We start from the raw sequence: 15,817 nt of genomic DNA on the forward strand, positions 1-15,817 counted from the left end.
AGTGAGGAGACCATACAGTCCAACAGGGCAGAAAATAGCTCCCAAAATGACCAGCTCTTTTCACTGAAAGGGACAATGAAACTGGATGTGGGGGTGAAGAGAAGCCCTACATAGTTAAAGTATTAAGGACATTTGCACTAGTAAACACCTACCCAGCCACAAGAAAGAAGCCTTGACTTTGGTTTTTTGTATTCATGACTTTTTTCTGTGTTCCCTGGAGCACAGCAGGGAATTTGGAGGAGGGTAGCCAGGCTGTGAAATCAGAGAATTGGTAGGGTAGGGTCTCTTCACAGGCCTGGGGTGCCCTTCCTAAGCCTTGTGATTCAAAATTCAAATTTAGACTAAATGTGGTAACCCACACCTCTAGGCTGAGGTCAGTAGCTTTGAAGGCAGTCTAGTCTGCACAGTGAATTCCAGCCCAGCCAGGACTGAATCATGAGGCACAGCAAGTCCTGAGCTGTCTGCTGGGCACAGCACTTGTGGTTGCCAAGTCAAGACATAGAAGCTATTTTTTTTTGTGAGAAAGTTATCTTAAGGATAATACTTTCTATAAAATTGTTTGCAGTTTAGCGAGCTCTTGTTTATGCCTATTCAAGTAGCATTAAAGATCGTTTTTATAATTCTTAGCTATCTCAATGCATTCTTTTTTTTTTTTATTAACTTGAGTATTTCTTATATACATTTCGAGTGTTATTCCCTTTCAATGCATTCTTTTAATCTTTGGTGTTTTCCTTTCCTTTTCTTTTTTTTTTTTTTTTGGTTCTTTTTTTTTTTTTTTCTGGAGCTGGGGACCGAACCCAGGGCCTTGCGCTTCCTAGGTAAGCGCTCTACCACTGAGATAAATCCCCAGCCCTGTGTTTTCCTTTTCTTAATCTCAGAAAATTCAGGGTTTAATATTAGAAAGCATTAAGTGATCCCAGAAATTAGAAACATCATTAAGCCATCATTGTTTTTCTTAATACAAGACTTTTGTCCATCTCCAACATCTATTTGGGTCACAAACTTAGTGGCTTAAAAACAGAAGTCTCTTTGTCATGGATCTAAGAACTTCAAGTCTATTATCAGTGTGTTAGTATGTGTGGTTCATTCTCTTGGATTTGTGGGAGCAGAATCTTCTGTCCTTCTCTCTTAGCTTCTGATAGTTTGAGGGAAACCTGCATTTATAGGGACAACACCTTGATTTCTGCCTTCTTTTTCTTCAAAGGTTGTGTGTGTGTGTGTGTGTGTGTGTGTGTGTGTGTGTGTGTGTACATATACATGCACATATGGTTTTATGTTTAGATAAGAACTTCAGTTATGTTGGACTAGTAATTTATCATACTTTATGATAGCTTTATCTAACCACCACCATCATTTCAAAATGGCCCTATTTCAAAATAATACCATATACTTATGAACGTCATGACTTGCCATTTCAGGCTATCAAGAATGTAAGTAGGTACTCACTTACACAAAGGCTGTGCATTCTCCAATATGAACTCATAGAATGAGAGAGTTACATTAATTATACACACTTCAAGTAAGCAAACACCAACACTTCCACATATATATATATACACATATGATCACATACATCTGATGAATGCATTTCATGTTTGTAGGCATACCCCTCATAGTTAAACCTAAACATATATGAAGTCTCAATGATCTTTCATGTTGCATCTAATATACCTTGAGAGCAATAAAATTATTAATAAAAAGTTTTAATATAAGCATAGGCTTAATTATGTAATCCCAATAACACACCTTTTTCTGCATTCTCTCAAACCTGTCTTTGTGTTCCTGTATGCAGTTAAAAGAGTAAAGTTAGGGGTTAATGTTTCCAGTTTCAGCTACTAGTCTCAGAGGGAATAACTGGAGTTATTGTAAATATGAGAGAGTGAATATAGAAAGAGGAAAAGAATCAGTGCTTGGGGAAAAAGATGGACCACAAAATTCTTTAAATAGACCCTGACCCAAAGTCTCTAAACAAGGCTGAATACCAGGGGCTTGTCACAACATCTTTAGTCATAGTCAGCTTGTTCAAAGATACAGCAGAAGTCACAGTGAATTATTCCTTTTGACAAAGGCATATTTTTTTCCTTCTCAGAAATCAGTGGGACATGTAGACTCTTCAAGAATCCAGAAGAAAAGTGATGTACTATATTGAGAGCACTGGCTTGACGGAAGCACCTTGTCTAGAAATCCAAGTCCACTGAGCTACACTCTGAGATGGGGAGATGAATAATGACTTCCTCTGTGTCAGACCTAGAAAGGTAGGAAGATACCTTCCAGGCAGACATGGTCCATCAACAGGATGTTTCTGAATCTCACATGCTTTGCAATTAGGTTCAGATAGTCCAGAGTGAGACTCAGAAGGTCAGCACCCTGTCACTAATGTTTTATAAGCATATAACTTTATTTCATTTTCTATTGAGTAGTATTAATTAATATGCTAATAATAATTATATCATGTAAATATAAGAATAGCATAAGTTAATGGAAGAATAGAGGAACAAGGAGTACTGGGCAAAAGGAAAATTGTATGCCTTTTTCTTCCTATCTATGGAATGCACAACTCCATTTCTCAAACCGAAGCAAGATGATAAACTGCCCTTTTCCTATGGAAATTCTTCTACATGTAACAAAAATAATAAAGGATCAGGAAGCATGTGTCCGTTAAGTATAGCTTATACTCACAAATCTTTATGTGTTCAGGTCCTAAGACTGAAAGGGAAACAGATGGGAATTCTTATCAGTGAGGACAACAGATTCCATAGAACATGAAGAAAAAATTCAGAGAGAAAACACACCAGATGAAAAACCACATCTCCTATAACAAATGTAGCTTTCAGGTCAATTCTTTTATTTTGGCTTTTCTCCAAGAAATAAACACTGAGAGTATAAAGTCAGAGCAGACAGAAGAGAATGAGAAATACTGTGGCATGTCTCTTAACATAAGAGTTCTGGATCTGGAAAAAGTTTAGACAGAAGAGAGGAGAAATATTGGATTTCCAATTAAGCTATGTAACGTGTGTGTGTGTGTGTGTGTGTGTGTGTGTGTGTGTGTGTGTGTGTATGTGTGTGTGTATGTGTGTGCGTGTGTGTGTGTATGTGTGTGTATGTGTGTGTATGTGTGTGTGCGCGTGTGTGTGTGTGTGTGTGTGTGTGTGTGCTTGTGTTTCCATTTCCAAACTGTAAGTGATTTCTCTACTCAGACTAGTGGGAAGAAGCCAGTGAGAATGCCATTTCTTGACTGGTATGGTGTTATATTCCTAGAACTCCAGTATTCTGGCATATGAGGCCCACTAGGCTATATTAATAATATCAAGACCCTGCTAAGATAGAGGCAAGGCAAAGTAGAGAGAGAAGAACAACAAAAGAGAAGAAGGAGGGGCTGGGGATTTAGCTCAGTGGTAGAGCGCTTACCTAGGAAGCGCAAGGCCCTGGGTTTGGTCCCCAGCTCCGAAAAAAAGAACCAAAAAAAAAAAAAGAGAAGAAGGAAGGGGAGAGGGAATGAGGAATGAGGAGGAGGAAGAGAGAGAGAGAGAGAGAGAGAGAGAGAGAGAGAGAGAGAGAGAGAGAGAGAATGAATGGCGAGGGCAGTTCCCAGAGAATGCAATACATTCCTAGAGACACTAAAACAGACAACCTAGAACGTGGTCATGGCTCTGGTCCAGGGAAGTAGAAGAATCCTGAGTCCAAATTCTATAATTCAGTATACTCTAAGTACTCGACAATTTGGTATTTGTTACAATAGGTTAGCAATTTGCCCGACCTGTGTGAAGCAGGATTCTCAACTACCCATTGTCAATAGAGACAGATATTGTGTTCCACTAGAAGCCCTAGTCCAAGAGACATGTATTCAGACAGTAATTTAATATGTGATCATTGACAAATCATTTAATGACTCATTATAAACAATGACACTGAAACCTTACATAAGTTAGAGCAATAAATATTAAGGGGCTCTAGTGAAAGGTCTCAGAAAATGATAATCTCTCCCCAAAAATTGATCAGAAATAGCTATACACATAGAGAATATAAGCCTTTAGCATCTAGTCCAGCAAGTGTGGGCCAGAATGAAGGTGATCTAAGTGTGTTTGTTTAAATCACCTTTTATCTATTGTCCCCACAAAGTAAGAGTGACATACTAGCCAGGAAAGGCTGAAGCCCCTGGTTTAATCAGAAAATGTGGTACTGTTTGAGGAGAGTGAATCTGGTAAATGGAAGAAAAGCAGGGGCCCTGAGTTCCTGATGATATGCATATCTGAACTGTGACTGGAGACTTCATAGGAGTATCTGGGCAATCTTATGATGATTAGCTAGGAAGGTTGGTAAGATTTGCGGTGTAAGAGAAGACTTCTAAAATCTAAGCCGCACTGCTCTCAGCATTATAAATGAAGGGGACTAAGAAAGATATGAGGACTGTTTGATCTTGAAGAGTACTAGATCTTTAAGGATACTAGATGCCTATTAAATAATACATTTGTTAGTTTGAAAACATTTTTTAAGGGAGACAGTAAGGATACTGCTTTCACTTGAGGGTTGTTGTAATGGAAGAGGTGAAAAGTGAGGCTCTCAAACACAAGCACAGGGCAGAAACAACTGAGAGGAAAGATGTTCTGTAAGAAGCAAGTCACAGGTCACCTATGTCGTGTGTGTGTGTGTGTGTGTGTGTGTGTGTGTGTGTGTGTGCGTGTGTGTGTGACAAGTTGCACTCCTTAGAGAGCTCTGACATTAAAAAAAAAAAACCCAAGTGCGTTAAACAAGAATATGTAAACATTAGCACTCAATAAATTCCTCTCAATTTGTGGCATGAGGAGTGGCCTTAACTCTGATGGGCATAGCTCAATTGGGAATAAGGGGATTCTATGAGCAAACTTTCCAGTCGGTGATATTGAGACTCAGTTAATGGGTATGCTGCATCTGAATAATGGCCTTGATGATTCATTCACTATATATTTACCCATCTTCTCTTTATCGAGAAGATGTCAGAATGTCAGGTGCATAGCCATCTTTTTGTGTAATTTATCATCCATTACATTCCTGAATTAATTGCAGTCTGAAAATCAAATTAGGTTGAAGTTTGTAAAAGCAAGTCTGTTTCAAAAATATAGCTGCAGACAGGATCCAACATGTTACAATGTAACAGGGAAAGGGACTTATTTAAAAAGAGTGGATCATGCACAAAGCATAAGATGCTCATGGTCTAAGATTTTCATTAAAAATACTATGCCATTTTCCCTAGGCTAAAACCAAAATGATAACTGTGCTAACTATGAAAATACGTTACTATTGTTCCTTATGTCATTCTTCCTTCATATTATGAGCTACAGTTGCTCAAATGATTCAACACAGAGATGAAGGGAAGATCAAGTAATTTGTCAAAGAAAAAATGACAAAGTTGATTGTAACTAAAGTCATACTTGTTTTCACTCAGCAGATTCTACTTCCTGGAAAATAGAAAATATTTTTCTTTAGGAAATAATTGACCCTGATCCTGAGATGTTCTAATATTTTAAATGTTACAAGTACTAATAAGTATCATCATTTTATGTTACAAAATATTATTTATTATAAAAGATGATTTTTACTATAATTTATCATTAATAAAATTGTAATATTATACAAGTGCAAATAATTATCCATGTCTTGGCTGTTATAATCCTCAGAGAGCAGAGTAACTTCATCACTCAGAAAATATGACACATTCTCTCATGTTGCCTTCAAGGAACAGCTCTTCCCATTCTACATTTTTCATTTTGCTTGGAATCCCAGGACTGGAAAATTATCAATTCTGGGTTGCCTTTCCATTCTGTGTCATGTATGTTGTGGCAGTGACTGGAAATATCACCATTCTACACATAATTCGAATTGACCATACCCTCCATGAGCCCATGTACCTCTTCCTGGCCATGCTAGCTACCACTGATCTGGTTCTATCCTCCTCCACACAACCTAAAATGCTGGCCATACTCTGGTTTCATGATCATGAGATTGAATACAATGCCTGCCTCATCCAGGTGTTCTTCATACATGCCTTTTCTTCTGTGGAGTCTGGGGTGCTCATGGCCATGGCCTTGGACCGCTATGTGGCTATCTGTTTCCCACTCAGACACTCCAGCATCCTGACCACATCTGTAGTCATCAAACTAGGGGCAGCTGTGATGGTGAGAGGGCTGTTGTGGGTGAGCCCCTTCTGCTTCATGATCTCCAGGATGCCCTTCTGCCCCAACAAGGTCATTCCCCAGTCCTACTGTGAGCACATGGCTGTGCTCAAGTTGGTATGTGCTGATACCAGAGTTAATCGTGGATATGGACTCTTTGTGGCTTTCTCTGTGGTTGGCTTTGACATAATTGTCATCAGTGTATCTTATGTGATGATTCTGAGAGCTGTGTTGAGGTTGCCCTCAGGTGAAGCTCGCCTCAAAGCTTTTGGTACATGTGCTTCTCATATTGGTGTCATCTTAACTTTATATATCCCAGCCCTTTTCACCTTCCTCACCCACCGCTTTGGCCACCATGTGCCCCGTGTTGTGCACATCATGTTTGCCAATGTCTATCTTCTAGTTCCTCCCATGCTCAATCCTATCATATATGGAGTTAGAACAAAACAGATCAGGGACAGGGTTACCCGAGGGTTTTGTGGTAAAGGCTCATGAACCAGAAACCACAGCACATTGTTTCTTCATTTACCCACACTGATGTCGCCACAGAGGAGAAACAGTTCACAAGCTTTTTACCTAACATCACAAGGTCATCTCTGTGAGAACAGCTAGCCTGCAGGCTGAACAATAAAGAATGAATTTCATGGTACCCACAGCCAGAGATCTGAGAGATGTGGTATATAATATAGATTTAATTTATGTATTCCTCATGAAAGATTGTTTATTAACAAAATTCATTTATTAAATCTTCAGTTCTTTGTTCAAATTGATAATAGGTCAATTTGAATTTGACCTATTTGGTAAAATAAATATTTGAAAATTACAAATACACTGAATTTTTCTTGCAAAATTTAATTTTAGTTATTGCTATAATTGTTTCTTTTCTGCCTCTTTATTCATATGAGAACCTTACTCCTGACTCTATGTTGTTGACTTCAAAATCTGGAGACTTTTCACTGATTAAAATCAGTAAATATTTTACCTGATTGTCATAATTTAAATATAAGGTCGCACAATTTTGAATGAATCTAGTCATTTCACCAGTCAAAAATATACATATTATTTCAATCTGGAATCTCTCTTGAAATATATTATTTCATAAATAAACAAATGTTTAAAGATTTCTTTGAATCTTGATATATAAAATCAATAGCCTAGACTATACAGAACACCTTTACCCAGTAAAAGGAAAGAAAAGAGGAAGGTAAGAGGGAAGGAGGGAGAAAGAGGAGGGGGATGGAAGAAAGGAAGACTGCGGAGAGAGGAAAATGGAAGTGGGAAGGAGAGGGAGATGAAAACAGACGAACCCAAATGAAGATTGAACCCCACAATCTTATAGTAAAGATCTGATAATTATTGATATGTTATTAAGTTTTAAAGGAAACTAATTTAGTTCCCATCATTCTCCATACTAACTATAAAAGGAGTGCACATATATGGAAGCTTATTTAATAAAGGCACCTAAATGCTAAGAATACCCACTGTGGTTAATAAAGCTTAGTGTCTTCTTCTTTTCTTCTTCACAGTAGTATTTTTTCAAAACTTATCTTTAGCTGCTAAAGTTTCATTTTATTATTAAAAATTATTGAGCTAAGGTTTAAATTACCCTGGGCTTATAGGCATGAAAAATAGGCACAGTACTTTACTAATAGTAACAGGAAAAATACTTTACCAATACCAAATTACAAAAGACTTTACAAACAATTTTTGATATATTTGCAATATTACTATTGACTAAGACAAAAGAAAGTGTGTGTACTAGTGAATAATATTTAGTATAAAGCTTTGGTGATACTGAAAGGCAGTGGAAGATGATGGGACCCAAAGAAGAATGTTAGGTCGTTGAGGTGTGACGTTTGAGGAGGCATTGTGGATCCCAGCTCACTCTTTTTTCCTCACAGCTAGCATGAGGGGACCAGGCCTCCAGCAGACACTCCTGCCATGATGAGTTGGCTCAAAGCAGCAGAGCAAAGTGAGCAGGATCTGACCTCTGAATCCCGTCACCAATGTAGGACTTTCTTCCTCTGTAATTGTATCTGAGGTAATTTGCTGTGATGTTGAAAATATGACTAGAAACATATGGAATGTAAATAAAAGTATGCAATAAAAAGAAAATATGATTAGAATAAAACAATCACAAACAAAAACATGGATTTATTTATTTATTTTTTATTTTTTAACGTTTCTTTTTTTTAAATTTTTTTTCCTTATTAACTTGAGTATATCTTATTTACATTTCGATTGTTATTCCCTTTCCCGGTTTCCCGGCCAACATCCCCCTAGCCCCTTCCCCTCCCCTTCCTTATGGGTGTTCCCCTCCCCACCCTCCCCCCATTACCTCCCTCCCCCCAACAGTCTAGTTCACTGGGGGTTCAGTCTTAGCAGGACCCAGGGCTTCCCCTTCCACTGGTGCTCTTACTAGGATATTCATTGCTACCTATGAGGTCAGAGTCCAGGGTCAGTCCATGTATAGTCTTTGGGTAGGGGCTTAGTCCCTGGAAGCTCTGGTTGCTTGGCATTGTTGTACCTATGGGGTCTCGAGCCCCTTCAAGCTCTTCCAGTCCTTTCTCTGATTCCTTCAACGGGGGTCCTATTCTCAGTTCAGTGGTTTGCTGCTGGCATTCGCCTATGTATTGGCTGTATTCTGGCTGTGTCTCTCAGGAGAGATCTACATCCGGTTCCTGTCAGCCGGCACTTCTTTGCGTTATCCATCTTATCTAATTGGGTGGCTGTATATGTATGGGCCACAAAAAAAAAAAAAAAACCATGGAATTTTAAGTGTGTCTTATTTCTCTCATTACCTGGAAGACTAGAAGACAGGCATTCGTTCAGAAGTGGCCTAAAACACCAGAGTGACTATTCAAATTTGAGAGTATTGTACTGGCGAGTGAGAATGTATTGACTATCCATCAACATGGGGAATATAAAACCATTTGTTGCACTCAGATTTTATCATCTAGTCAGGATAAATAGATGTCAAAAATGATAAATATGCAATACAGGTTGTCCCACTCACACAGAGACTTGGACACAGGGTACAAATGAGTGAAAAGTTATAACTGAAACCAAGAAATGTTATTTATAGAAAGAAAATTGGGACTATTCTGGGTCCTATAAAAAGTAGTTTTAATTCATAACATGTATAAAAGTGGCAAAGAGGTATGAAATAGAGTACTTTGCATTTGCATAGACAAGCACCATCAGAGTTCTAGAACAGGAAAATTATTTCAGAAAAAGTTCCAGCAGAATCAACTACAGTGGCTGTGTTCTGAGGATCTCGGGGAAGCTTACAGGATATGGAGAGATCACTCATTATTTCTACCCAGAAATCTCAAATGAGGCTAGAAGAGATATACTGATGGAATTATTCTGAAACCTTGGGTACCAGGAGAAGGAAGAAATAATCTGAGATAGAACTGACTACAGATCAAGGATTATGACATATCATTTTCTCTCTCCCTCTCCCTCTCCCTCTCCCTCTCTCTCTTCCTCCCTCCCCTTCCTCTGTACGGCTCAGCCAAACATGTCACACTCTCTTCTCCCTTCTCATTTGATACTTTGCTTTTATTGATTTGAGTTTAGTGATTTTTCTGGTATCTTTTTATTTTAACTGTGCGTGTATAAATGCAAGCACAGTCCTGCCCAAAGGCATAGTGCAAAACTGATTATACTCCAGCTCTGTTTCACTTTGGATAATTTCTCCATTTTTAAAATTATGTTATATGAGTTTATTAGAAACTTTAAGCTGTTAAGATAAAAAAATGATGCTATGATAACACCATATATGAATTTCATAGTATTATAATGAAATGGACTGTGAGTCAGTTGGCCCATAGATATCAGCAAGCAAAGTTTTATACAGTAAACAAGAACAAGGATAATCTCCATACTAATGTTTTCCTGTGAATGTTAAACTGAAACTCTATAGTCTCACCTCACTGAGTTAGAGATCACCCCTTACAGATATAATAGGATATAAAATGTCTCCCCCAGGATCATGTGTCCAAGATCTGGTCTCCAGTTATTGGTGATACATTGGAGGAAGAACATGGCTGGATCTAGTCATTCGTTGGGATACTGTCCTTACAGCGATTTTCTATGGTCCCTTTACATCTTTCCATCTCTCCTTTCGATACATAAGAAGATAAGATGCTAATCTCCACCAGATGCTCATGCTATATTTCAGCTTCAATCAGAGTCCTCAGAAGCAAAACATGCTAAGCATGAACCAAATAAACCCTCCTCCTCTAAGTTTTTTTCCCTTCATTGTTATGGAACACTAATGAGCACACAGCTTACCTGAGAATTAACCTCTATTTTATTTTCCTCATGTTCTGATGCCCTGTGTTCAATTGATAGGTAGCTAACGCTACTAAAGATTATTTTCTTATCATATCTTCTTGTGATTACAAAGACCTAGAGTGCTCATTTCTTTCTCATGTTTCCCTTGGGTAACAGATAAATGAACAAGTCCATCAGGTACTATGTCCAAGATCAATTGGCTTAGCCAACAAGGCATTGTAGCAACCAATCTGCCAAGGAAACAGAATGAGAAAATGTTTATCAAATAGTTTTTTTTAGTCATAAGATTAACAGTAAGTAAAGGCCTAGAGGCTGGACAGTAGGGCACTGTTGTATTAGGGTTCGTTATAATTCTTCCTCTCTAAGTGAAAAACTTTTGCTAAGGCCTTAATTCCACAGTTGCTTTGATTTGTTCTCTGTATTTTTTTTGTACAGTGTATATCTTTGAGAACTAGGTGCAGTTGTATTTAAGTATGTACACAGTTTAAAAGATTAGGCATATGAATAATGTCATGATTATGAATTATTCTCAGAGTCAAGTTATTCTTATATTATATTCTTATTATTTAACCAAAAAACAACCAACATCAAAATGCACAGAAGAAAAGTTTTTACATAAAGAATGTCTGAAGTAATGTATATGCTAATTGCCTTGATCTCATACCTTCTATACATATATTAAAACATCACATCATGCGCCACAATTTTGTACACTTATAATCTATCGTGCTCTTTTGCTGAAGACACCATGTATCTGAGTCATAAAATATACAGAAATCAATGAATACTGATCTTAAAGTTTTATTCCCCTTTGCTAGTTTTCATAGAGATAGAAGATGCTAGGCACAATCTTACCCTTCTGTTCACTTTATGAGAAAATGTAATGACTAATTTGGCACGCTATGGCCACTGGTACAATAGTACTTCAATGTTATGGGAGTAACTGACTGCTTTCTGATCATATATAAGGTCCTCTCCACTAGATAGAACTCATGCTTGGCAGAATTCCTGGGGCCAAGAACCTGTGGCTAGATATTCTATAGGTCCTATTGAGGAAGACAAAATTATTCTGCTAATTATGTATATTACTGAAATGATTCCTATTGATTAATGCTATACCCATTGATTAACACATTTATCATCTCCCATAAAAGAGAGGTTTCAACTTACTGTGTATTGCAATCAATAGAGTGAATCATTTGTCAGCATTTAGGGAATAAGAGATAATAATTCCTAATTATGACATCTAAGTATCCTCCTTCTTCACAGATCGAGGGATTATTACAGAAGAGGATACGGAAATAGCATTGAACTAGATGGAAAGACACAAGAAAGATGTTTTTTTCAAACAAAGCAGTGCACATATGAACTCTCAGTGAGTGTGACAGAATGCACAAGAAATAGTATATCAATATGGAGAGCCAACTGTTTACAAATGCTCTGGTGTCCTGTGTTTATCATTTAGGACTTCTGGGTACTCCTGTTCACTGGAGTTGGTAGCTAAAGCCTTCTGGGATTCCGTGATGATACCTTACATTTTTATATATGTCGCTTGTTCTTTGGTAGATTCCCCAGAGAAAACTACATTTTTTTCATATATTCTCAGGGTTAATTCAAGCTTAGTAAAAAGACAATAGGTCACAGCATGATAGCCTGTTCTGTCTCTGAGTGGAAAGACATAGAACATTCCTGTTTTCACAAGGTCCTGGTAAGATAGATAAGGATGCTCACTGTGCTGTCTTTGTATATGTTTATTACCTACACATAACTATCCAAACAAGCTTATAGAATTTTCAAGTAATTATATATTCTATCATATCTTTGGAGTCGCATGTAATATTTTCAAACAGTTTGTAGTTGAATATTTTAATGATTACTCTGAGAGTTGAAATTCATGAAATTACTGATTTACTATGAAAAAAGAAAAAAATAGCAAGAAAACATTACTTCAAAGTAGATTACATGATATTTATTAGCATAATAAAGCAAATTTGACCAAAAACCATAACAGGATAAGTAATATTGTCACTATTTGACTTTTAGCAATCCTAGAAATTAATTATGTAATTTATTATTTTAATAGCATAAATCCTAAACATACCGGTAAAATTGTCTGCCTGTCCAACTGTATCTTCTACCTTGTCCTCAAGCCAAACTATATCTATTTGGACACTATTGGAAAAAAAATCAAAATCTATCTTCATAATTCCTTGAGAGAATTATAGGTATTGAGTGAAAATGTTCCTGCAATGACATCCATCAGTCTAGTACTCAACACACTCTAGTGTCAATAAAAATGTTTGATGTCATCTTTCTGAGATCCAATTGCTGTCCTGTGTTGAGCAAAACCACCTGATATTTTCAAAATTTATGTATAAACTGAATCCTCTCATTAATTATTTAAAATTCATGACTATTTATTATATCTATAATCACAATTTATTTATTTGTATATTTATTTATAGTCTCCCTTTTGTAAAACACCCATCCTTTCATCACACTCAATCTCTCTCTTTGCCTTAACTGCTAAGTTTCTAAAAATGAAATAAACTATATCATTACCAAAATATCTCCATCCATTCCCTAATCCACCCTCCACCCAACTGACGGTGAGTTTCAGTTAGGGAGGGCACCTGCCTTTCCCAAGGTCAACAACTGCTCTGAACTACATTTGAATGTTTCATACTTACTTGAGTTGGCTGCCCAAGCAGATCAGCACTCTTGTCAAACACAGGGGGATACTGTGCTCCCATTTTTTTATAGTTCTCTTAAAGCATTCAGATTTCTCATGGCTTAGGACTTATAACTGTTCCCATAAATTTCCACAAAATCCTGTCTTTGTTATTTTCCTTTTAATAACATACTCTTTAGCTATTCACCCTTAATGTGGGATCAAATTGATTGCTTCTAGAATTCTATGTCTGAAGAGTAACACATTTAGGACCAATTTAGAGAAACAAAGTCTTTAAGAATGTTTCTCCTGCTCACATTAAGCCTAGCAAATTAAATATTAAATGGATTTATTTTTCTGTGTTCTAAGAACTGAGTGTCCCACATTGAAAGATTTTTATTTTTTGAATTTCTAGAAATCACTATGCACAAAATCCTGTGGAACTTAAAAGTCTATAAATAGAAAAATAAACATATAACGTATAAAATTATGTGATTATATTTTCTTAGTTTAACATTGTATGTTCTAAATGTTGCTAATTTCAATTGCTAAATTAATATATTTTAGTGTTCTGAACAACAGAATTTATTTCCTAGAGTAGTTTTACTAATCAGAAAATGATTTAAATATTTTTTATAAACTGCAGTTATAACAAGATTTCTGTTGTTACTTCTTAGGATGTGAGCACTCTAGAGGCAAATGTTACAATTGCAGGACAACAGGGAATTCCTAAGCAACTTCACATCGAAACTGACAACCTTCTTGTTGACTGGCATTCCTGGCTTAGAGTCTGCTCATGGCTGGATCTCCATCCCTTTCTGTTGTCTTTATGCCACTGCCCTCTCTGGCAACAGCATGATCCTCTTTATCATTGTGACCCAGCACAGTCTGCATGAACCGATGTACTATTTCCTCTCTATGCTCTCTGCCACTGACCTGGGTTTGACTGTTTCTACAATGTCAACCACCTTGAGAATCCTGTGGTTTCAAGCAAACGAAATCAGTCTAGATTTATGTATTGTTCAGATGTTTTTTCTCCATGGATTCACATGTATCGAATCTGGGGTGCTAGTGGCTATGGCCTTTGACCGTTATGTAGCAATCTGCAACCCTCTTAGATATACCATGATTCTTACTAATTCTAGAATCATTCAGGTGGTTTTCCTAGTGATGATGCGCACTCTATTATTAATAATCCCACTACTTTTGCTCCTTACGCCTGTCTCTTTCTGTAAAAGGAAGGCCCTTTCCCACTCTTACTGTTATTATCCAGATGTGATTAAGTTAGCATGTTCAGACACTCGGGCCAACGACATCTGTGGACTAGTTGATCTCATTCTGACCACAGGGGTAGATATTCCATGCATTGTCTTGTCATATGTACTGATCATTCACTCTGTCCTCAATATTGCCTCCTCGGAAGGACGGCACAAAGCCTTCAGTACCTGTGTGTCCCACATTGGAGCAGTTGCTGTTTTCTACATCCCGATGTTTAGCCTGTCTCTGGTTCATCGCTATGGTCGATCAGCGCCCAAAATAGTCCATTCAATGATGGCCAATGTTTACCTTCTTTTACCCCCTGTGCTCAACCCCATCATCTATAGTGTGAAAACAAAACAAATCAGAAAGGCTATGCTTAGTTTGTTCTTTGCAAAATGAACACAGAGTACCCTTAACTTTTGAAAATTCTGGTGTGATTTTTATGCTACAAAAGCAAATGTGGTTGGAGAGTCCCCATTAATTGTGGGAGGTTTCAAGTTTTTAATTTATTTAGCAAGTTTTAATGAACCTTTAGATGGTTTTTGTTCATAATTTGCTATACTACACTTTGCATGAATCCATGCTTCAGTGTAAATGTTTCATAGCTTTTCCAAAATTATTTTGCTTGCTGTATACAGAGACAATACATGGTATACATGACAAGAATAAATGTTTCAGACAAGTTATAATCAAAAGAACATTTTATAAATTAGGGATATTTATTTATTTATTTGATAAATGAAGTGGAACTCTCAGTCTAGAAGAGACCAGAAAGTAAAATGTAATGAATCTTAGAGAAGAGATTGTTGCTTTGTTTCTTGATGTTGAATTTAAAATTTATATTACAATAGTTTTCATAATGTACAATGGTTCATCAAGAATTTAATACAATATATGTTTTTGTCATCACAGAAAAATCAAAGCAAAATGAACATTTCATGTTGTATGAATGCATAAATTACTTACATGTCGTCTTTAACCAACCAATCAACTAAAGATTGATCAATGATTTTCACCTGATAAGTAATTGATACCAAACAAGGCAAAAATATTTGTTTCCTTAAAAGAGCAACTATTTGCACTTAGGAGACAGCCAAAAGCTTAAACTGTCTGTTGCATAGTGGAAATTTAGAGATGTAAACAACATTGTGATATTTATGATGGATGCCACAGGCAGCTTACAAACACTGTGGCACTAGTGTGATGGAGCAAGTTCACATTAGCAAACCCATTTTGTACGCTTTTTTCCAACTATGGACTCCTCCAAATGACAAATTTCCCCCTCAACATATTTGGTTCATCAGTACACATGTGACTAAAGGTGCAGTTTAGTGTGTTTGTCTTTGCATAATATAATGGGAAGTTAAATATCAATAAAATACATAATTATGTTTCACAAAGTTTTGAATATGTTCATGAAACATGAATATGAGCA

At 36.8% G+C, this 15,817-nt stretch overlaps 2 protein-coding genes across 2 annotated transcripts; both read left to right on the forward strand.

Moving 5' to 3' along the window:
* The first annotated feature begins 5,699 nt into the window (after window positions 1–5,699).
* Or52r1c (olfactory receptor family 52 subfamily R member 1C) lies at window positions 5,700–6,644 on the forward strand. Its single transcript, NM_001000134.1, has one exon. It carries the CDS (start codon window positions 5,700–5,702, stop codon window positions 6,642–6,644), a length of 945 nt encoding a protein of 314 aa, NP_001000134.1.
* Window positions 6,645–13,821: 7,177 nt separating this feature from the next.
* Or51f1f (olfactory receptor family 51 subfamily F member 1F) lies at window positions 13,822–14,781 on the forward strand. Its single transcript, NM_001001281.1, is given in 1 exon segment — window positions 13,822–14,781. A coding segment is annotated over 1 exon segment (960 nt).
* Window positions 14,782–15,817: the final 1,036 nt, after the last annotated feature.

Source organism: Rattus norvegicus, chromosome 1 (assembly GCF_021556685.1).
Source record: "Rattus norvegicus strain SHRSP/BbbUtx chromosome 1, alternate assembly SHRSP_T2T, whole genome shotgun sequence".
Lineage (NCBI taxonomy): Eukaryota > Metazoa > Chordata > Mammalia > Rodentia > Muridae > Rattus > Rattus norvegicus.

Excerpts from the sequence above, each read along its gene's own strand:
- Or52r1c (NM_001000134.1), top strand. The coding sequence starts at position 5,700 with ATGTTGCCTTCAAGGAACAGCTCTTCCCATTCTACATTTTTCATTTTG.